The 22,762-nt window shown below is 39.6% G+C and overlaps 1 protein-coding gene across 1 annotated transcript; it reads left to right on the top strand.

Annotated features, from left to right (window-relative positions):
- Positions 1-3,068: 3,068 nt before the first annotated feature.
- On the top strand, positions 3,069-22,004 carry KLF5 (Kruppel like factor 5). Its single transcript, XM_040266870.1, has 4 exons — positions 3,069-3,556; positions 5,846-6,719; positions 7,729-7,788; positions 20,315-22,004. The coding sequence occupies exons 1-4, from the start codon at positions 3,323-3,325 to the stop codon at positions 20,491-20,493; spliced, it is 1,347 nt and encodes a 448-aa protein (XP_040122804.1). The 5' UTR covers positions 3,069-3,322; the 3' UTR covers positions 20,494-22,004.
- Positions 22,005-22,762: the final 758 nt, after the last annotated feature.

A 22,762-nucleotide genomic window follows, 5' to 3' on the forward strand; every position in this document is an offset into this window, starting at 1 on the left:
CCTCCCCCACAGCTGACTGCCCGCGCAACCCCCACACATTCAGGCATATTTATTCCCGTAAAGATAGTGACACTTAGGGTTTATTCTAAGACTAAATCTGTGTTGCCCAGTGACTAAGGACTTAAGCATGCACACTGCTTCTATGCTTACCCTCCTACCTAACTTGACTACTCAACTTTTTCTCTTTCTTTCCCTCTGAATTTTCTGTTTTGGAACAGTTCAGTTAACCACCGCTGCCAGGCCACTAATTGATTTTTGAAACCTGACATTTGTTTTTTGTTTTCTCCTATCTTCCCTAATGGTACAGCACTACTAAGCAGGAAAGAATGCAAAGAACTAGAAAGTTCAAAGTAATTGAGGATCTGTCCATTCACACTGTCTGGCTTCACGCCAATGCAGAACCTGAAACATTTGAAAAATATTTATCAAGTTTTAACCCTTTTGGTTAAGTCGAAGAAGCAGGTTTGCTGCTAGATCATTTGTGTTCACAGCAACAGCAAGTAAGCTTGGTTGAACATGTCTTTTATACGTTCAGAACCGCATAGCAAATGTCTCTGAAAAGATTACTTTCCAATTTCCGTACTATTGTACAGTGCTAAGCTAGTTATTTTCTGTGAGCTTACAGAGCTGGGTATTTCAGAGAAACCATTACTTAAAAGTGGCAGCCCTATTTCATGAATCCTTCTGTCAGAGATGAAATTTAAATAAATATTACTGTGTTTGAGCAAAAAAGATTGTATTCAGCTTTTCTGTTATAAATGTTTTGAACCCAACCATAGCTAGGTTCATATCTATATTCATTAAGAAAATTGGAAATGAGAAACAAAATTTAAAGGACTATAAATACATTGTATTAAAAGTTTATCAAATAGGCTTTTTCACCCCCCATTGGAAACACTTTTGTAAATGAAAATACGTCAAAAAATGGTGTGAAATATAGAAACATTTCCAGTAAAATAACTGGATTTTATTGCAGTGAAAGCTTAGGTTGAAATAACAGGCCACTGACACTCTGGTAAAAAACAACAACAACAACAACAGAGAGAGATAAAAGGAAAGGTCTAGATAGGCTTAAAAGCAAATTAAAATATAAATAGATGCCAACTAGTATTAAATGTAAGTTAGATTTAGATTTAAAGTTAAAAAGAATATAAAAGTTCTATTAAGAGTTATCTATATGACACAGATTTGATCATGTTAGTAGCATTAACCACTAAAAATCTTTTAAGGGTTCAATTTTTTTTTAACTTATATTAAATCCCATAACAATTCTATAATCTGTTTCTAAATTATTTAATTACCTAATTGGATTCAGTATTAGAGAAAATCAGGGCAAGCTTCTTTTTTTTTTGTTTTTCCCCCAGGGCAACTTTTTAAAGATGAAGGTAGATAGTGTGGGATTGTTTGCTTGGAAAAAATTTGCCAAAACACATTAAATAATCCTTTGGTAGCATGAAAGTAGTCATCACCATTCTCTGAAAACAGTGATCACAGCTATAAAAATGAATCATTAATAAGAACAGAATGAAAAGGAGAAAACATATTTTACAGCATAATTTTATGTTTTCTAATAATAAACACCTATAACACTTTGTGTGTATATTAAGTTTTAAAATCTACACACTGAAAAGAGATCCATATCTTTTGATAGATTCACTCCTTGAGGAGAACATTTTCCTAAGAACACTTCTGTTTTTTGTAAAAGCTGCTTTACGGTGAAGTGATGATGAAGATGTAAAAATGTCTAATGTTATATAGTATGCTGTCAACATATGTACATATGTAGTAATATTCCAGGCATTTTTATTGCAGTGTAGTGTTATGGCTTCCCAATAAGCCAGATAAAAATCATGTATAAGAATATTAAGGATTAAGGAAAGTGGTTTCCTTAGGTGATTGCTGGCAAAATTCACCTTCCCCCTATAACAGTAAATGGACAGTGACATATTTTCACTCTTACTTTCCGATAAGTTTGGATTTCCAGTTTTCAGAGCTGCTGCGTGTCTAACGTTTGTGACTTTCTTTGATTGTCTTTTCGTAGGAGTAGGTGCAACGGTGTAAGGTAAATGTGCTACGTTTCTGTTTTGCAAACATTAAACTCCACTTTTTGAACACACAGTGGTAGCAAAAATAAGTAAAGATGTAATGTCTATTTAAATACATTTCATTTAATCGTTGGTGCTTAAATTAGATTGCATGCTTTGGTTAGAGTCAACAGTGTAAATATTAAAAACTTCAAAATTCATGTGTCCCATCTCTCTCTTCTCCATACCAGGTACGAGGTTGAAAAGTGTGTGAAAACTTCTCCTACCCATTTAAATACTGCAAGGGGAAAAAAACAAGCTTTTATGCAAGGACTTAAAAAAAATACCTGCCATTAAACCTTTTATTCAGGGCATTCCAAATTTGCTTTGCTAAAGGGATTTATTCACTGCTAAAGATACACAGAGACAAGAGCTGTTTTTAAATGTTTATCACACCGCCCCTAGTTTTGCGCTAAAGAAAAGTACATTTTGTATTTTTAAAAATACACGTTCATTAAACAAAACTCCAAAACCTTAGCGCCCCCACCTAGCTGCCTTCTAGGTTTCAACTTGCGAGTTTCAGGTCCTTGCACAACACCTAAGGCGTGCAAAACTCTTTTTCTCGCTAATTCTGGCAGAGAAAAGTCCGAAGAGATCTCCCTCCACGTCTCCACCCGAATTCCCTCTCTTCCCCAGATTCCACTCGCTTCTCTTTTTCCCTCCGCCCCCGTCTCCGCCAGCCCAATCTGTCAGAGAGGTTGTGTACAAACTGCGCGGCCGCCCTGCGAGCGAAGCTCGTGGCCCGAAAGGGGTGCGGTCCGCCTGGCGGAGGCGGGGCTCTGAGCTAGCTTCTCCCTTTTCATAGGTTAGCCGCTCAGGCCCGGCCAGCTTCGGGGCCCCGAGATTTGTCGGAGCGCTGCCAGTCTGGCCGGCTGGCCCCGCCTCCCCGGAGTTGGGTAAAATAGAGGCGGGCGTCAAGTGTCAGTAGTCGTGGGGCAGGTACGCGCGCTAGCAGCTCGCTCGCGGAGACAGGCAGTGGCGGGAGCGGACTCCGGGGACCTAGGGAGCGCGGTGGGGCGGGGCGGGAGAAAGTGGTCGCCGGGTGGACGTCGGCGTTTACGCGTGGCGGAGCGGAAGAGTTTGGCTTTTCTTGCGCGCCTTTGAAAACCGCGCCTGCTTGTGAGCTGAGGGGTCAGTCCGGAGCCAAGCTCGCCGACCCGAGCAGCGTGGGCGAGGTGGGAAGCGCGCTCGACTCGCGCCCCGCGCCCGGAACCGCCCCCCCCCCACCCCGAGTGCCCATGGCTACGCGGGTGCTGACCATGAGCGCCCGCCTGGGACCCGTGCCCCAGCCGCCGGCCCCGCAGGACGAGCCCGTGTTCGCGCAGCTCAAGCCCGTGCTGGGCGCCGCGAACCCGGCCCGCGACGCGGCGCTCTTCCCCGGCGACGAGCTGAAGCACCCGCACCACCACCCGCAGGCGCAGCCCGCGCCGCCCGCCGCGGGCCCGCGGCTGCCCGCCGAGGAGCTGGTCCAGGTAGGAAGAGCCGCTCCCCTCCCTCCGCCTCCCTCCCGGGCCTCGGGCGTGTCCCGCCGCTGCGGCGCGCGGGCGACAGGGGCCGCTCCAGGCTGGGGCGCGCGTCGGGGCGCACCGCGGCCCAGGGCTGGGGGGCAGCCCCGCCCTGCCCTCCTGGCCTGGTGGGGGCACCCGAAGAAGAGGATCTATGGGGAATCTGCCCTGGCTGCTCTGTCCGGGAAAGGTTCAGGAGGGAACTGGTGCTCACGAGCACCTTGTTTTTCTACCATTTGGGGGATGAAAGCTCGTTCCTCTCGCCGGACCTCAATTCCAAGTGTCCCCTAAATCCACCGCCTCCCGCTGCCCTGGCCTTGGAGGTCACCCGCTGTCCCGACCCACGGCGTCCCGGATTCAGTGGGAACGCAAATTGGGGTGGGGGGGGTAGTGCTGGAGGGAGGCCCCTCGGGGTGCTAGGTTAATATCGCTCGGTGCAACCTGCTTTAGACGCGATCGTAGGGCTCCTTTGGGAAACGGGAGTTAGAAAAGCTAAGGTGGTTTTGGAGCGCTTATTTTTCCTTAGAGAAGAAAGAAAGAAGGACCGGGAGGTGTTGTTTTCTTCATCTGCGCGTAAATTTCCTCCCGGAGCCGCGTTGAAAGCTGGCAGTTGGCTTTTACACTTGCCCGGCAGCCGAATTAGAGCAACCGCCTGTTTCTTTCGCCCACGCAGGGAGTCATATAGCCCAGAAAAAACTTCCCGGGACTTTTAGCCTGTCCCAGGGAAAAAAAAAATTTGGAAACATACCCACATGCAAACAGCTGGAAGAGCTAAAATCAGAAACCACTAACCACCATGGGAGCAAAGCGCACGAAAGGGTTTAGTTCGGTTTATTTCAAGACGCCTCATTTAATACCCCCTTGGTATACTGTGTATTTGCTATACCAAGCTCCTGCTCCGGGGGTCTGCGAGTGTCACCGTGCTGTGCAAGGGCAGTGGCATTTGTCAGAGATGTGACTCACAAGACCAGCGCGATTTTATTTTTAAATCGTATCTTTGCGGGAAACCGGAATCTATATCCACACAAAATGATTCGGGGTCTGATAGCTGAAATTAAGTAGTAGCAAAAAAAAAAAAAAGACTGTTATTCACTTTTTAAAATGCCACGGTTAATAGTTCTGTGAGCATCTAGTTGGAGGTGTTGTTTCGTATGTGTGTGTTTCTGTTGAAATTTCCTTTCAGTGCTAAAAATTTTAGAAGTTTGTGTTATACTAGGAAAGATGATAGCTGCAAAAGACTGAGGAGACCGGTTACAAGCTGGATTATGTCCTAAAGAAAAATCACCATTTTAAAACCATGTGGGCATTTGTCAGTTTGCTGCTTAGAAGACACAGGAGGATAAGGGATGACTGAGCTTTTTACAGAGTGAGGGGGAATGTAGCGTTGGCCCACTGAGAAGGACACGATAAATGTTTGGCTGATGACTGTGCTGGCTACTGGCAGCCTCTCCACCCACGGCCCCTTAGCACCACTCTACCAAAGGAATGGTTTTCCCCTAGGTAATTAAAGATCTGTTTTAGATAGGGATATGAATAGGAACATTTCATTATCATATTAACCAATTACAGAATCTGCTGATTAAAATCAACATTTAGATCAAACTGGTGGAGAAGTTGGTTTGTTCTCTCAGTGGATACTATGTTTTGCTCAAAACATTGTATTTAAGTTTCCATTGAACTGTAAACTGGAAAAGGCACTTAAATAGCAAAAGAATATGTTTTATATTAGCTATTTCAGCAATATCTACCCAAGCAAAAAAAAGAAATTTTGCAATATTAACTTTAACCATAAAGGTTTACTGAGGTTTTTTTTTCCCTTTTCAACCACTGGATTTACCTATATGACATGAATAAGATAGAGATAATTTGGTCTTATTACAGTATTGTATTTTCAGTTGTAATGGAGCAGAGAATCCTGCTTGTATATGAGTGATGATAAAGTATACTTTATTATTGCATCAGAAAGGAATATTTTTTCTCTTTGCTTCCTTTTTCTTCTTGATTTGTCTCTTTCACTTTTTGTCTGGGGTTGACTGGGGGCGATTTTACCAAACACTTGTTATACACAGTTTCATAAGGTTTTTGGTGAACCATTTGTTACACAGTTGACAAACCTGATATGTTTATAAGCAACACTTAGGAGTTTGCCTTGGTACTTTTCATAGAGATTGTTGGGAATTTTTAGTAAGCACCGTTTGTTCTTCCCGAGATGATGAATTGGGCGGATTATACATGTTTCTATCTCTTCTTTTTTAGACAAGATGTGAAATGGAGAAGTACTTGACACCTCAGCTCCCTCCAGTTTCTATAATTCCAGAACATAAAAAGTATAGACGAGACAGTGCCTCAGTCGTAGACCAGTTCTTCACTGACAGTGAAGGGTTACCTTACAGTATCAACATGAACGTCTTCCTCCCTGACATCACTCACCTGAGAACTGGCCTCTACAAATCCCAGAGACCGTGTGTAACACACATCAAGACAGAACCTGTTACCATTTTCAGCCACCAGAGTGAGACGACAGCCCCTCCTCCGGCCCCAACACAGGCCCTCCCCGAGTTCACCAGCATATTCAGCTCCCACCAGACCGCAGCTCCAGAGGTGAACAATATTTTCATCAAACAAGAACTTCCTACACCAGACCTTCATCTTTCTGTCCCTCCCCAGCAGGGCCATCTGTACCAGCTCCTGAACACACCGGATCTAGATATGCCCAGTTCTACCAACCAGACAGCAGTAATGGACACTCTGAACGTATCGATGTCGGCCGCCATGGCAGGCCTTAACACTCACACCTCCGCCGTCCCGCCGACCGCCATGAAGCAATTCCAGAGCATGCCCCCTTGCACATACACCATGCCAAGTCAGTTTCTTCCCCAGCAGGCCACTTACTTCCCCCCATCACCACCAAGCTCAGAGCCTGGAAGTCCAGATAGACAAGCAGAGATGCTTCAGAATTTAACCCCACCTCCATCCTATGCTGCTACCATTGCTTCTAAACTGGCAATTCATAATCCAAATTTACCTGCCACCCTGCCAGTTACTTCGCAAAACATCCAGCCTGTCAGATACAATAGAAGGAGTAACCCCGATTTGGAGAAACGGCGCATCCACTACTGCGATTACCCAGGTATGTGATCCTACCTGGTTAAAGAATCAGTGTGTGTGTTTAGTGTGTTCGTGCGTGCCATTTTCCACCTCACATTCCAACTTTACATGGGAGAGTAGTGGTTGACAGTTAAAAAAAATTCACCTGCTCTGCTCTGGTCGCACCCCAGTCTCCAGTGCCTTACCCAAGTAACTGTTTAGTTACTTTGTGCTTATTTGATAATAGTAAAAAAAAAAAGTTTGGAATATTATGGGGAAAAAAAAGTTACTGGACTCTTTTTAATGTTAAATACAGGAGAGTCTTGCTACACTTAGTTTACTGTAGCAATCTAAATTGGAGTTCTTAATTCTAAATTAAGTAACCTGGAAAGGAATTACTTAAGTAACATAGGGGAAAAGAATGGGTTACAATGAAGAGTGGGTTGATGCAAGACAAGACCATCTATAGAATAGATTGCAAGGTTGGTTCTGATAGCATATGAGCATATGCTCTTTCTTGAATGAGATATGTGGTCCAAAATATAAATTGATGATGATGATGAATATATCTAGAAGTTGCTGGCATAAGCTAGTTTATGATTAATACAGGGTATAATTTATTGACTGTGGTACATGATATGACATGACATACTAAATGAAAAAAACAAGAAATGTGGGAGTACAGATAATTGCAGTCATCTTGGATAATGGTTTAACACTGTCAGCTCTGGAGCCATTAAAATTTTTTAAATCACTGAGGTATGTGTTACTAGTATAAAGCACCTACTGGTATAAACATAGATTTCCCATTTGTAGTTGGCTTGATTGTCTGCTCTCTTTCTGCTAAAGTGAAACATAAAGCAAATCACTTTATACCTTTAATCAGGTAATAGGGGAGTATGCTTTAAAACATCTCTTAAAACTGAAGCTTCAAATATCTCCTTGCATGAGAGATTTCATCTTTAAAGCCCGATTTTAAACACTGAATCATCAGATGTAAAGATTTCAAAAGGATCTCCAGAATGACACGCTGTTCTTCTCCTTTATTTCAGGCTGCACAAAAGTTTATACAAAGTCTTCTCATTTAAAAGCTCACCTGAGGACTCATACTGGTATGTAATTTTCTTGTTAATTCTGTGAGTTGTGTAAATAGTATAAGTGGTATTCATCCTTTTAAAAGCCAGCACGTGTTTGATCTCTTCTTTCTTCTGTCAACTTTTATTTTTTAATGGCTTACCTTTTTCAGCACTGGCTTGGCTCAAAATTCAGTTCAGTGAAAAAAGTTTGGTTCCAGGAAGGCTGATGTTCCCTCATTAAGGCCTTGCCCTGTCACCTCACATAGAATTAATTGCTCCCAAACATAAACAACAATGTTTACTAATGGATTTTAAAACTTTAATGGCACTGCTATTCCTATCTTGAAGGAAAAAAATGTAACTCATTTTCTCTCTCCAGAACAAATCAGTTGGCTTCTATAAAACTACATCAAACACTAAAGCCTTTTCCATTTAGCAGGTAAAGCGTAATTGCTTAATAAATTATCTTAAATTCACCTTGAGCCTAAAATATCTGTGTTTAGCATGTTTTCCCTGCTGGTGAAAGGTGGGCTGGAAATTGAAAAATACTAAAATCAGGCAAAACTAGGGTCATGGTTTAAAAGTTATTTTACATTCTACCCCAGTCCATATTATACATTGGAGAGACTTTATTCCAGCTAATATCTCATCTGTGTTTTAAAATGTTTAGCCCCTATAATTTTATGAAAACTTTTGTCAGATCTATACACTCATTTTAAAATGCTTTTTAATTTCAAAACTTTATATCAGAACTTATTTGAGGACGAAATTAGATGGTGGCAAGCTGTAAAAATCTCCAAATACCCAAAGTATTTTTAAAACGATGGGTGGTTACCATTAGTGATTTTCTTAAAAGGATAGGCCTGAAGGAAAGAACCTATACAAAGTGACTGTTTTTTTTCCTCTCCGTAAATGCAGCTTTAACCTAAAGTTCAGAGAATAAGTTTGCTAATAAAAGCAATGACCTAGCAAAATGTTTTATTCCATCATTGCTATGGAAACCAAAGTATTCAACAGTTCCTTTGAATGGGCTGCTGGATTAGTGTGAGGACTTGAATCTCCCCAGGCTAGATGTTACTATGGAAATTGAGTTTTGATAAATGAAGTAGTTATCTCTAACTGCTGCATTAAAAAGTAAAAGCCTTTGAACAAAGGTCAGTGCTGAGATAGAGCTCAAAGAGGAACATGGCTGCAGACATTTCATATGCGCATTGGAAAGTATTGCTTGATATCCCAGTGATAAATACTACTTAAAATCTAAGTAGTGTTGGCGACAATGTGGTAGATTCCAGGGCTTTCTGAGAAATTGCTTTTAAAGAAAAGACATCTCCTGTATTTATCAGTGAAACCAGTGGGTTGTTTCAACCTGAAGTTTTTAGGCAGAGACAAAAGGCTATCTCCTAATCCCAAAGTAGAAGTTATATTTATACTTAAACAAACATCCATTAGCATGTAAACTCATTCTGCAGTTTTCAGCATACAAATGACAAGACCATGAAAACAGTCTCTACAGAAATACTAAACTGTCCTTTTATAGAATATACATTATATATTTAGGAAGAAACCTTGAAAATGGGTTTTTACTTGAATTATGATTAAGGAGAAGAGGAAATAACTTCAGAACTTTTGAGCTCTTGTCCTTTCTCCTTTGAAAGTCCTTGAAATGGGAGATAGGAAGGAGGAAACAATGTTTCTCCTGAGGTTAAAGTCTCCTAATAAAGGAGGAACGTGATTCCATATAGCGATGCAATCAACTGCTTATTGCTGGGATGTAGTCAGGGCATATCTAAATGGCCTTGCAACCCCTGGCAGGGTTTAGTGCTCAGAATGCTTATACCTGGGATTCTGGAACTTGACCTGCTGGCAGGGAAATTTAATAGTGGGTTGTCTTAACGATGCTTATACTGAAAAAGATAAATCCAGCTAAAAAGAAGATGTAGGCCTAGTTTGAATCCCATGTATCTACTTTTCCACCCGATCATAAATGTGTGTCCATTGACATCTGATGAGTGAGACCCTGTAATCCAGTTTAATAAAGTTTTGTTTGATAGCCTTTCAGACGCCTCGAGGAGGGTTTGTGGCAGACTTGTTCATCTGGCTAAACCCGTTCTTGGGTAATCATAGAGCATTGAGGTTGTTTTCTCCTCATTTTTAGTTTCTACACAATGCCTTTGAAAATTACCTGTGCGCTTTCATTGCATCCTCCCCACCCTGTTGTTTTTTAATGAATGTATCTGAAGCTAGCGAAGTTTTTTTTTTTCCCTTCTTCCTTTAAAGGCCCAGGTATTTCTAAATAACTCCTCTCAATGTAATTAACTTTTTTTTTTAGAGGACTTAAAAAAAATTTATATGGGAATGTTGATATTGTATTTTTGATATAAAAAATTTTTAATGATTGCCACTTTAGGCAGAATGTGCAGGACCCTAGGACTTCTTTAGAAAATAATTGTAATTGCTTTAAAATGTCAAGTTACCTTATGTTTTTAAAATGTTTTAAGCAATTAAAACAACCTATGCCTGAGTTCTGTTTAATTGCTTATTCTGGATCTTTAGATTGCAAATGCTTCCTGACTTATAAACCGAACATAAGGACATAGTCTTTCCCAAACAAGATGTTTTTTTAAAAAATTTGAGATGAAAGAGTAGAAAATGGCGGTTAGAAGTCTCATAGCATTCAAGTTTTTCTAAGTTTATACATTTTGATTTCCTTATTCAGAAAGAATATACAAAAGTAATGCAAAAGTCTATATGGTTAGACAAAATACCTGAAGTTGATGTTGCCTCTGTTCTAGGGGAAAAATTGTAAAAAGCATGCTGTGTCTTTATATATATGTGATAGCATACTTATTGGCCTATAGGGACATCCTTATTACCTGTGTGGAAGTGTTTGTGTTACTTCTAGTATATATATATATATATATATATATATGTCGCACCTCTGATTAGAAATAAGTATGGCTACTTAGGCAACAGTGTCACGAGGTGTATATTTCCCAATAAAAATATTTGTCCTTTTAACAGCATTTAAAAAAGCACATTGGCAAGAAATTGAAAACATTTATCACCCGATGCAAGTTGATTGGTATGCCTAAGAGTCCCATGAGTTGACATGCTGCTTTTACATTGAGTGTGGAAATTTGTTTGAAAATTGTGTTTACACTTTAGTGAAAAGTACTTACTTTCTAAAGAAAGAGTTCTGAAAAAGCAGACAGTGCACTTTGAATACCGATGTTTGAAATCTGAGTAGTTTTAGTCACATGTGTGGCTGTGCACTTAGCCCTGGAGTATATGGTAAAGCAGTTGGGGAAAGAGGGTATGGTAAGGTTTTATGGTCATTTGGCAGCTCTCTGGAGCAGGGCAGAAAGTGAGCAGTTGTTCACAGTCTGAGCAGCACACACACTGGGCCTCAGTGTCAGTAGCCCCTCGATCCAGACTCTCTGCCCAGGTTGCTACATGTGGACTACATGATCCCGGAATGACTGCCACCGATCGACAAGAGGACAGTTGGAAACACCCCCAAAAAAGAAAATGGAAACATACAAATAACATAACATGAAGTGGACTGTGGGTGAAGCACTGTCCTGTTAGAATCTCACAGCTGTATTCGGGATTCCTAGTTTAAGAAAGAATTTCGCAGTAAGCCTTGGAAAGATTTCTAGCCCAAGACTACTTGTAAAGGGGCTAAATTCCCACCTGCTGCCTCACTTCCCGTGTAGAACACTTTTCTAATGACATTTATATTAAGATGGTACCGTGTGTACTTCAAAATACATAATCTCTGCTAGAGATTTATTGCTCAGTTGATTTTAGTTTCAGATTGTGTACTAAAAAATCCCTAGGTATAAATCCCTATTTAGTTCTTTGCTCTACACTTACTATCCATTGAATGTCTTAGGTATAGATTTTTGTTTTAAAATACTGGCCATGTTGATAATAAAGGTATTTTCATTTGCAGCACTTCCCCACAAATAGAAAACATTCAAAATGTTCTGAACATGAATTATTCCTTTTTTTGTGAAACTGTGGGAAGTGGTAAAATATTTTAAAAAATATAGAAAGGAATTCATTTCCTTAAAAAATGATTTAGAGTTAAAATCAGAATAAGATTTTATATATGTGTGTGCATACATATATGTCTATTTATGTATATAGCCTTAGTGGAGACCATGCAGTTTGGATCCAGAGATCAATGTTGGTAGAGGTGAGAAAATTTTGCAGGATGAAATTAGTACTCAACTGATTTTTCTGAGTTTATATTTGAAAACTGCAGGGAAAAGTATCCCATTTAGCCTGTTACGTGTTACCAGTTAGACATTCTTAAATTATTTTTGTTTGCAGCTTTGAAATTTATTTTTCTATATTGACAAGTTCAAGTTAACATAAAAAAAAAGAAAAAGTAGCTATAAGAGAGTCACTCATTTAGATGCCTGGAAAGGTATTTATGAGCATAGAAGCTTAGAAACAATTTCTTTTTAATGACTCACGGGAAAGGTTTAATTTTGCTTCTGGGACTTGCTCATTCATTTGAAAAACATTTACATTTGATTGATTAAACATTGTTTTGAGATGATAAAGCACATGGAAGGTTTAGTAGTATAATTTGATTAAGCAAATGTTTTTGACTGATTTTTCGAGAATCCAAAGAGAATCTCTTCTTCCCTGTTGTTTTTATAGATTAGTGGGAAAAGATAGTTCCGTAAATGGACTAAATAGAATTGCTGAAGTCGAGATGGAAACAATTAGCTGTGAAGATAGTGAAGGCGGTAATGTTTTTAAAAGTAAAATATTTTAATCACCAAAGGTTTTTACTTTGGCAGATATTTTTAGTTTTATAGAATGTGGTAGCTGTTTACTTGATGACCCACATCTTTTCAGGTGAAAGATTAGAAACAAAGTAATGTCCTAGTTTAGCAAGTATCTCTGTAGCGGCATTCCTATTCTGTCAGCCTGTATTATTTATATCCAAGAATCTCTTACAACTCGGATTAAGGTGAGTTGCTGTTTTAGAAGTGCCCCATAGGTAACTTTCTAAAAAACATTCAGGCAGAAGAATATACCTGTGACTACTTTATAAATGCACACTGTTTAGAGCTGGGAAGAATCTCCAGGTCAAGATAACCAGGTTAAGTGCAAAGTTAAGGAAAGGATAATTAGGACTCATTCAGTACTAGAAAAATGAAAATATAGAATTTTTCTGTTTTGGCTAAAAAAAGGTAAAATATTTCACCGAGACTTTACTGTTTAAAAATTTTACTTTGGGTTCTTATTACAAGAAAGTGAATCTGAATGTCATATTTTTGTCAGGAGACTCAGGAACTGATTTCATTAACACCATCAAATGATAGAGGATGTTTTTGTCCAAAACCCTTGGGGCTCAGATGGTAAAGAATCTGCCTGCAATGCGGGAGACCCTGGTTGGATCCCTGGATTGAGAAGATCCCCTGGAGGAAGGAGTAGCTACCTGCTCCAGTGTTCTTGCCTGGAGAATTCCCCGGACAGAGGAGCCTGGCGGGCTCCAGTCCAGGGTCGAAAAGAGTCAGACACAACTGAGCGACTGACACTTAGGAGAAGTAGTGGAGGTGCTTGGGTGCCTAGAGATTGGTCCTGCTTGTGTAGAGACTGCCACCTTGGGGCTGGCATGCTCACCCCTGCTCTGTGTCTGTCTTTGACCAGCACGAGGGGCTCCACAGTTCCTTGGTTTTCCTCAAATCCAGTCCAGTTCTGGAAAAGAAAACTTGTTTACGTAGAGTTGATTTACCCTTGTACAACTTTAGGATGAATAATAAACTGATTCGGAACATGTCCTTCTGAAGAGTTTAAAAGTACAGTTCTCGCCTAAATGCACATTTAGTTAGATAACACTCAGTGGTCCTTGGCAGAAGGAACCAGGCAAAACCCTGCTGCAGGTGAGGCCGTGGTAAAAAAAAAAAAAAAAAAGACACAGTATGGTAGCCTTACACTAGATGCCTTCCTGTCTCTTTTACCTTCTCGCCTTTTCATGAGTGAAAATTCCCAAGTTGGTCAGCCTCAGGACACACTGTGATTAACCAAAGGTACATAAGGAGGTATGGCAATAGAAGACAGTCTCTGTGTTTGAGGAACTTTTATGGCTAGTTAAGGAGGCAGAATACAGTTGTTTGAAGCCTTCATTCAGCAGTATCTGTGCCAGTACAGATCAATCATTTAGATCAAATTTAAGTGATGATGGGAGTACAGAGAAGTGTAATGATTTCTCTTGGATTCTTCATAGGTTTTTTGGAAGGAATCTGGTGAGTCATGTTTTAAAGATAAGCACAAAAGAAGAAAGAAGGGAATTTTTAAATATAGCCTTTTAATTCGTTTCCTTAAACTGAGCACATTATTGACAGGGATACTCTCTATCAAGTAAACATTAGGTGAAGTGAAGTGAAAGTCACTTAGTCATGTCCGGCTCTTTGCGACCCCATGGCTTTGGCCTGCCAGGCTCCTGTCCATGAAATTCTCCAGGCCAGAGTACTGGAATGGGTTGCCATTCCCTTCTCCTGGGGATCTTCCCAACCCAGGGATCGAATCCAGATCTCCCACATTGCAGGTAGGTTCTTTACCATCTCAGCTACCAGGGAATCCCAGGATGTACATTAGGTACATTTGCAAATACTAGCAATAAAAATCTTTGACATGAAATGCCTGCCCTTTTGTTGCCAAGTATAGAAGATACACTGCAGTGACCTTTAGTAAAAAACTTTTAATAGAAAATTATTGATATAGATATATAAAAATATGAACTAATGAGCCAAAATCACCTTAATTTCTGTGTTTTTAAAGATACCTAATATTTCCCTATGAGTTTCTTTAATCTTGGTATTAATGTTTCTCTTTTTTTAAAACCTTTCATTAGAATGTATACTGTTTTAGACGGAGAAGGCAATGGCAACCCACTCCAGTACTTTTGCCTGGAAAATCCCATGGACGGAGGAGCCTGGTAGGCTGCAATCTATGGGGACACAAAGAGTCGGACATGACTGAGCGACTTCACTTTCACTTTTCACTTTCCTGCATTGGAGAAGGAAATGGCAACCCACTCCAGTGTTCTTGCCTGGAGAATCCCAGGGACAGGGGAGCCTGGTGGGCTGCCGTCTATAGGGTTGTGCAGAGTCAGACAGGACTGAAGCGACTTAGCAGCAGCAGCATACTGTTTTAGAATCTAAATTCCTTAAGTCTCTAGTGATGGGAAAAGATCTGATGATTATTGAATTGCATGAAAATATTTTCCAACTGAAATAAGAGTTCATTTTGTGCATCAAGGACTCAAATTCTTAGAATTAAGCTTAAGGGGGGATTCCCTGGTGGCTCAGGTGGTAAAGAATCTACCTGCAATGCAGAAGACCCAGGTTCCATTATTGAAATAATTTATTCCACTTTAACAGTCAGAATAGAATATGGATGTTAAGCTATTTGAGGCCAGAGACCAAGCCTTATTCGTTGCATTTTGCAAGTCACCTGGTACAGGTTGTGATTGTTAGTACATATTACTTTCGTTTACTAAACATTGACTTTAATTCTGATTTTTGACCTCTATCAAATATAATTGATTGGATTTAGTTTTAGCATCAGGAAGGAAACCAGATATACAAATTTGCTATAACAAAAAGGTTACCTAAAATAAATAGGATGAAGTTTCCATCGATGATACTTTTCTTTTGTTAGAAGAATCTATGCAGAACATTCTAGGAAAAGGCCTTAGTGTGAATCTATTGAACATGTTCAGCCAAGCAGAGAAACTTCCCGTTCTAGTATGGTAGATTCTTAAGTCATTTTTCAGTCTATTCAACAGAAAAAAAATAGCTGATTTTTAAGTTCATCACTAAAGACTTCAGATTCTTAGCAAACATGTTCTGCTAACTCACTGATGTTCCTTTCAGTTCAGTTCAGTTGCTCAGTCATGTCCGACTCTTTGCCACCCCATGGACTGCACCATGCCAGACTTCCCTGTCCATCACCAACTCCCAGAGCCTACTCAAACTCATGTCCATTGAGTCGGTGATGCCATCCAACCATCTCATCCTCTGTCATCCCCTTCTCCTTTTGCCTAGGGTTCCTTTAGCCTAGGGTTAAAGGAAAGCCATCATTAGGTGGTATTTGGGAGTTATCAGTCCCAGAACAGGACAACTGTCAGAAGTCCACACGTCCTGAAAGGTGGGTGTCCTTGGGGGCTGGCTCAGCCAGGATATGTCCTATGCTTCAGACAGTCTGAGATTTAAGGCCTGCTTTGAGTCCATTAGGCTAGTTGTTAACTGACCTGGACACATGGCTTTAGAATCTTTGAATAAATGTGAACAATATCTGTATTCCTTACATCATTCATATAGAGCCTGTATCAGTGTTTGCCAATGGAGGGTATAACTGGGACATTGAGGAAAAGTGACAGGCCAGGCTTCTCAACATGACCTCATTGTTCTGCTTCTGACTCTTGGAGTTGTTGAGGATAAATGAAATACGAGCACCTGAGTCAGAGTACGTGCTCAGTGTCTGCTTCTGCCTGCTCCCTCTTTCTCCTGGTAATGGTTTTGCTTAACATTAATTGACTTCATCAGTATGAACAATATGTATATTTAACCATTGTTTTTTTTTTTAAAAAAAGGATTAAGGATTTCTAGTAAAAGAGTCCTGGTAATTTTATAAGACGATGAGAAAGTATCCACTTTATTTGAGATAAAGCCGAAGCTTGTTTTTCGTGCTGTACATATTTGTCACTTTTTTTTCCTTCTTGTCTTTGGAAAGTTTCACATTAACAACAGCATGAGAACTTAAAAATACAGTTGATGTTGAAAGAGCTTAACTAAATATTTTAAATTGGTGGTATTGGAAGGAGATTCTGTAAAAATCCAATTAAACTTTTGAAAGCTCTATCCTGTTGAAATAACTTAAAGGAAGTTAGTTTGGTTTCCCAGAAGTACTATGCATAGTGTTTCTGGCTGAGGAAGAAAGACCTGAATCTGCTGTTTATTTGGCCAGAAATTGGGTACCAGCTTCCTCTACAATGTTTTACTTGAGCAATGTTGACACTTGAACAAATCCCGTACAAACTGCCCCAAGTGGGGAACAGTTGTCCTTACTTCTGTGGTAAAGCTCCGGCCCCATGACTAACATCCAGAAACTGGTAGTATTCTTGGCTGAATACTCTATAGATACGTATAAATTGAGAGCAAAACCCCAACTGTTTTAGGAACTTTCATGGCTACCGTTTTTCAACCAATCAGTAAAGTAAACTTTTAAAAATACTGATGCAGTTTATTGCTTCCTAGCCAATAAAAATAGTGAACAAAAAGAGTCTAGTGTCCCTTGTTTCTTAAATAAACTTTGAAAATTCAGTTCTCCTGCCATTTAATTATTCAAGTCAAAAGACTAGAATTACTCCTTTTTAAGTCAGGCACTTTTTTTTCCCTTGCCTCAGACATCAGAAATAACTTTCTCTTCATGTTAAATGACAGTGAAGTATTTAGCCAACCTGTTTGTTTTGGTGATTTATTTTTCACAGGGAACAAGAACAAACACTTGGTGTGCAAAAAAACTTTTTCTGTGTGATTTACATCGACAAGAGTGATAGCTACATTTACTACTGGCATTAAGACATTTCTGTCTTAATATGTATTAAACATACCTGAATATAAGCAAAAGAAAAGTGGTTTATTTCTGGTTACTTAAAAGGTTTAAGTGTATTAGCTTAAATTCTTTGAATTTACTCTTAAGAGGGGGAAGAGAAATACTTCAGGAAGTTGAGGTGTGCATTTTTAAAATGGAGCAATAGGAACCAAAAAGGGAATTAAAAACATAAAAAGTATTTGTGTGTTGGTTTGGAGCCAGAGGAGAGGGAGAAGGGAAGGGTGGCTCAGGGATACTCACTCCAGGAGTTGAAAGAGAAACCCCCTGGGAAATAATTGGTACAAAATTGAGGGCTGCTCTGGGCCTTCTGTCTTTGTCCTTATGGGGTTTTGTTGCGGAGTCATATTATGAATTATGTGACCCTTATGGAGTCACAGTGGTTATCAGGACAGCAAAAATACATTAACCACAAACTGGAAATCTCGGTTGATGTGGACAATGTCTTTTAAAATTTGGCCTCAGCTGAATAATCTTACAACTTCCTGAATATGATCCTGTTAAATCAGGCAGAGAAAGGTAGTTGAATTTCACTGTGGTACTAAGTAACGAGTGTTCAAAGCAATGCTGGGTTTTCTCCAGCAGAAGAAAACATTTTAAAGAATTTAGAAGTTTGGCTATTCAGAGTTTTCAAATGCTATTCAAATAAAACTCAGCGGTTATACAGAGTGGAATCAGGAAGAGAAAGATAAATACCGTATTCTAACGCATAGATAGGGAATCTAGAAAAATGGGCCTAAAGAATTTATTTACAGGGCAGCAATGGAGAAACATACATAGAGAATAAACTTATGGACATGGGGAGAGGGGAGGAGAGGGTGAGATGTATGGAAAGAGTAACATGGAAACTTACACTACCATATGTAAAATAGATAGCCAATGGGTATTTGCTCTATGGCTCAGGAAACTGAAACGGGCTTTGGTGTCAGCCTGGAGGGATGGGATGGGTAGGGAGCTGGGAGGGAGGTTCAAAAGGGAGGGGATATATGTATACCTATGGCTGATTCATGTTGAGGTTTGACAGAAAACAGCAAAATTGTAAAGCAATTATCCTTCAATTAAAAAAAAAACTCATCAGTAAGCCAGCTGTACTTTAAGATGCAAATTTACCTCACAAATTCTCATCTTAAATTCATAGAAAATTATGACCAAGTTAAGCATCAATAAAAGAACTACTAGTGATTGCTTAGTGAGAGGTTCTTTAATCTGGGGGTTTATTTAGAGGAATACACTATCTTAAATAGGATTAATTGATTCTAAAACTGGGAATTAAGGCTGCCTTATAAATAGTATGGGCTTTCCTGGTGGCTCAGATGGTCAAGAACCTTGCAGTGCAGCAGATCTGGGTTGGGAAGATTCCCTGGAGAAGGGATCATAGGTCATATTTTTTTTAAAGGTGACATTAATTTTATTCGTATATCAAAAATATACAATGATGTGGGGCAATTACGTGAAGTCAGAAGCTGGTCTGTGGTGAGGAACAGCAAAGGCCTTTATCAAACCCGGGAGTTTCTTTGCATGTCATTGTGGGCAGAATCCTTTTGGGCTGCCGGTATTGAGTAGTTTTGAAAGGTTACCAGCAACTAGCAAACCTTAGACAACATTAAGAATACATATTGCAGAGGCGTGGGGAAGTGGCTCAGATAGAGGGATAGGGCGGTGGCTCAGATGTCAATTCACTATTTAAGGGAAGAGAGAGGAAGATTGAATTAGAGGCTTTTATGTATTATATATATGTAAGTTCCATGAGTTCAAGCATTTTTGTTTTATCCTAAGCATTCAGGATAGTCCCTGGCATATAATATGCATTTGACAAGTCATTGATGGAATGAATTTTGATACTCTTTCTGATGCAGTGCATTGCAAAGGGAAATTAAATGTGCATGACACCACAGTTAAGTTATTGGTACCAGACTTCCTGATCTGCTTGAGAAATTGTTAAATGCATAAAGCTTTAACACCATTCAGCTTTAATCTTTATCTAGTTGTTTTGCTTCAGTCTGAAAAATGGGAAGATGTGAATATATGCGTACTGGAGGGAATTTCAAAGAGCTAGTCCATTTTGGAAAGCCATGTGTTAAGTGAACTGGCTTCTGTGCTGGCGTGTCACAGTGGCTAGTGTAGAAACTTTTAGGACCACTTTGTTGCAGTAAAGGCTCTCAGTTGTGGTCCATTAAGTTGGTGATGTGAGCAGCTCCTTCTTGTAGCTCCTGAGTTTCTTCCTCCCTTGGCCGCCTTCGAGCCATCAGTCCTGCGCTAATTCAGTTGGGGTTGGTTGGTATAGAAATTATATTGGCACAGTAGTAATAAAGCCGCCCAAGCTCATCTAGTCATCTTATGGATTTACATGTGCAGGAACAGTTCAATGCTCATAAAAATATGAGCACTGATTCATCCTGCACATGTATTTTTAAAAATTGTTTAAAGAGAATTTTTAGACAATTAAAAAAAACTGAAGTACAGTTGATTTGCAGTATTTTGTTTTAGCAAATGTTTTAGGTGTACACCAAAGTGATTCACTTATATGTGTATCTATTCTTTTTCAGCTTCTTGTCCCGTATAGGTTATTGCAGAATATTGAGTACAGTTCCTTGTGCTATCCTTGTTCGTTACCTATTTTATATATAGTTTCGTGTATGGGTTAAACCTAAACTCCTAATTTATCATCCTCCCCTGCCCCCACCCTGTAAAATTTCCATTTTCCGTTCTTCAAAAGTACACAGAGTACTTAATTAAGGACTATTCTGCAAAACAGTGACTGTCTGCACTAGATGCCCTGAGCAGTTTCTAGTTCGTCAGGAATCCACACACCTTCCTCCGTTAGAGCCTGAGTTTGAAAGAAACCCCTTGGCAGACAACACTGCCTGCCTTGTCCAAGGTTGCCAACTGCCCGCTCACCTTGCCCTCTTGGTCTGTTGTGCAGGTGAGAAGCCGTACAAATGCACCTGGGAAGGCTGCGACTGGAGGTTCGCGCGCTCGGACGAGCTGACCCGCCACTACCGCAAGCACACCGGGGCCAAGCCCTTCCAGTGCGGCGTGTGCAACCGCAGCTTCTCGCGCTCCGACCACCTGGCGCTGCACATGAAGAGGCACCAGAACTGAGCTGCCAGCGCTGCCGCCCCTGCATCCTCCGCCGCCTGCCCCACACAGCTCACTTGGCAAAATTTTAAACTACACAATTAATTCTATATATATATAAAAGAAAACTAAAACACAAAACTGGAAATGTATATTTTGTATATTTGAGAAAACAGGGAATACATTGTGTTAATACCAAAGTGTTTGGTCCTTGTCCGAATCTGGAATGCTTGCTGTATGCTGGGTTGACCCAGGCAGATGCCGTCATCTCAGACAGGGAGCCCCATCTCAGCGCGGGCTGGGCGTGCAGGGTGTATTTGCAGTGTTCTTCCCAAAGCACCACCATTTAATGTGACAGTGTTTAGCAAACAGGTCTGTTGGGCACAAGAAGACAGCTGGATTGTGTGTCAAGATTTTGCTTGACATCAGAGGAGATTTTTTTCAATACAAGACAATTCTCTAGAGGTACGCAGCTTACCTGGCAATTCACAAATAGCCATTGAACAAATGTGTTGTGTTGTTTTGTTTTTTATATGAGTTGCCTATATTTGCTATTCAAAATTTTGTAAATATGCAAATCAGCTTTCTAGTTTATTACACGTTTTCTAAGATTCTTTTGGGGAAAAAATCATAAATAATTCTTTTGAAAATAACCATGAATACATTTACAGTTAGAACTTGTGGTAAGATACCTCTTAAAACCTTACCAAATTCATTTCTGTGGTAGGTAGAAATAAATGACTCAAATGAACTTCAAAAGCAGATTTCATGCACTGATTAAAATCGGATTGTTTATTTTAAATACAAGCTACATTTTATATGAATTGTGAACTCAAGAGCTTAAAGATGGAATATTCAAAAGTCAAAACATCTTACAATAAGCTAAACAGTATCATTTTTGAAAAGAAAGACATACGTAGTTTTCACTTGGGAATGTTGAATTTATGATGCCGTTTTCATATACGGAAACGTTGAATTTATGATTCAGTTTTCATATACTGAGATGTTTGCTTGTGCAGTACAGTTGGTTAAATGCCAATTTATGTGGACTTTGCATGTAATATACAGTGAGACACAGTAATTTTACCTAAATTACAGTGCAGTTTAGTTAATCTATTGTTAACACTGACTCAGTGTCTGCCTTTAATTATGAATGACATGTTGAGAACGTAAGGAAGTAAGTGCTCCATATATGCAATATAAAATAGTAATGTGACGCTGATGCTGTTAACCAAAGGGCAGAATAAATAAGCAAAATGCCAAAAGGGGTCTTAATTGAGATGAAAATTTAATTTTGTTTTTAAAATATTGTTTATCTTTATTTATTTTGTGGTAATATAGTAAATTTTTTTAGAAAAATTTTCATAACTTGATAAATTATAGTTTTGTTTGTTAGAAAAGTTTCTCTTAAAAACGTGTACATAGATGACAAATGGTGTAAATATTTTGTAAGAGGCTTCAAAATGTTTATACGTGGAAACATACTTACAGGAAAAGCATAAATTGGTTGCTGTTTTGCTTCTTTTTCCCTCTTATTTTTGTATTGTGGTCATTTCCTATGCAAATAATGGAGCAAACAGCTGTATAGTTGTAGAATTTTTTGAGAGAATGAAATGTTTATATATATAAACGACAATTTTTTTTTGAAAATAAAAAGTGCCTAAAAGATTGACGTTGTGCCTTCTTCCCCTACCATAGCAAAAGCAATGAGCAAGTTCCTCTCTCGTAACTATTTAAAAGGGTCTGTTTAACGCAGACAGTTAATAAAAAAGTAACTCCCACTTTGAACAAGTATCTACCTTTGTTTAACATGGAAGAGAGGAGTTTGTTTTTACAATATCAAAAGTATAAAGGGAGGCATACTTCATGAATGTTGATTTCTTTTCCCCTATTCTGGTCAGTACGCAAATACATTACTGATTTTATGTTTTCAAGATCATTACTTGTAGACACTGGAGGTAACTTGTATATCTAGTTTAAGTTTTTTTTTTTTTTTTGGTCATGCCTCTTGGCTTGTGGGAGCTTAGTTGCCTGACCAGGGATTGAACCCCGGCCCCAGCAGTTGAAGAGCTGAGTTCTAACCACTGGACTGTCAGAGAATTCCTTGTATATCCTAGTTGTATTGTCAGAGGTAAAACAAGAATAGGGTTTTTTAACTTTTTTTCCTTTTTAAAAGAATAAAACCGATTTTAACCACTAGTAACAATACACCCGGGAGCCTACACCTTGGCTTCTAGGGCCACCTCCAGTGAAAAGAACTGGGGTTCCTTGGAGACACGGCTGATTCTGGGAG

This window comes from Oryx dammah, unplaced genomic scaffold (genome assembly GCF_014754425.2).
Source record: "Oryx dammah isolate SB20612 unplaced genomic scaffold, SCBI_Odam_1.1 HiC_scaffold_24, whole genome shotgun sequence".
Taxonomy (NCBI): Eukaryota; Metazoa; Chordata; class Mammalia; order Artiodactyla; family Bovidae; genus Oryx; species Oryx dammah.

Excerpts from the sequence above, each read along its gene's own strand:
- KLF5 (XM_040266870.1), top strand. The coding sequence starts at position 3,323 with ATGGCTACGCGGGTGCTGACCATGAGCGCCCGCCTGGGACCCGTGCCC. Across the intron at positions 6,720-7,728 it reads CCACTACTGCGATTACCCAG|GCTGCACAAAAGTTTATACA; the intron begins GTATGTGATCCT and ends CCTTTATTTCAG. Across the intron at positions 7,789-20,314 it reads TCACCTGAGGACTCATACTG|GTGAGAAGCCGTACAAATGC; the intron begins GTATGTAATTTT and ends TCTGTTGTGCAG.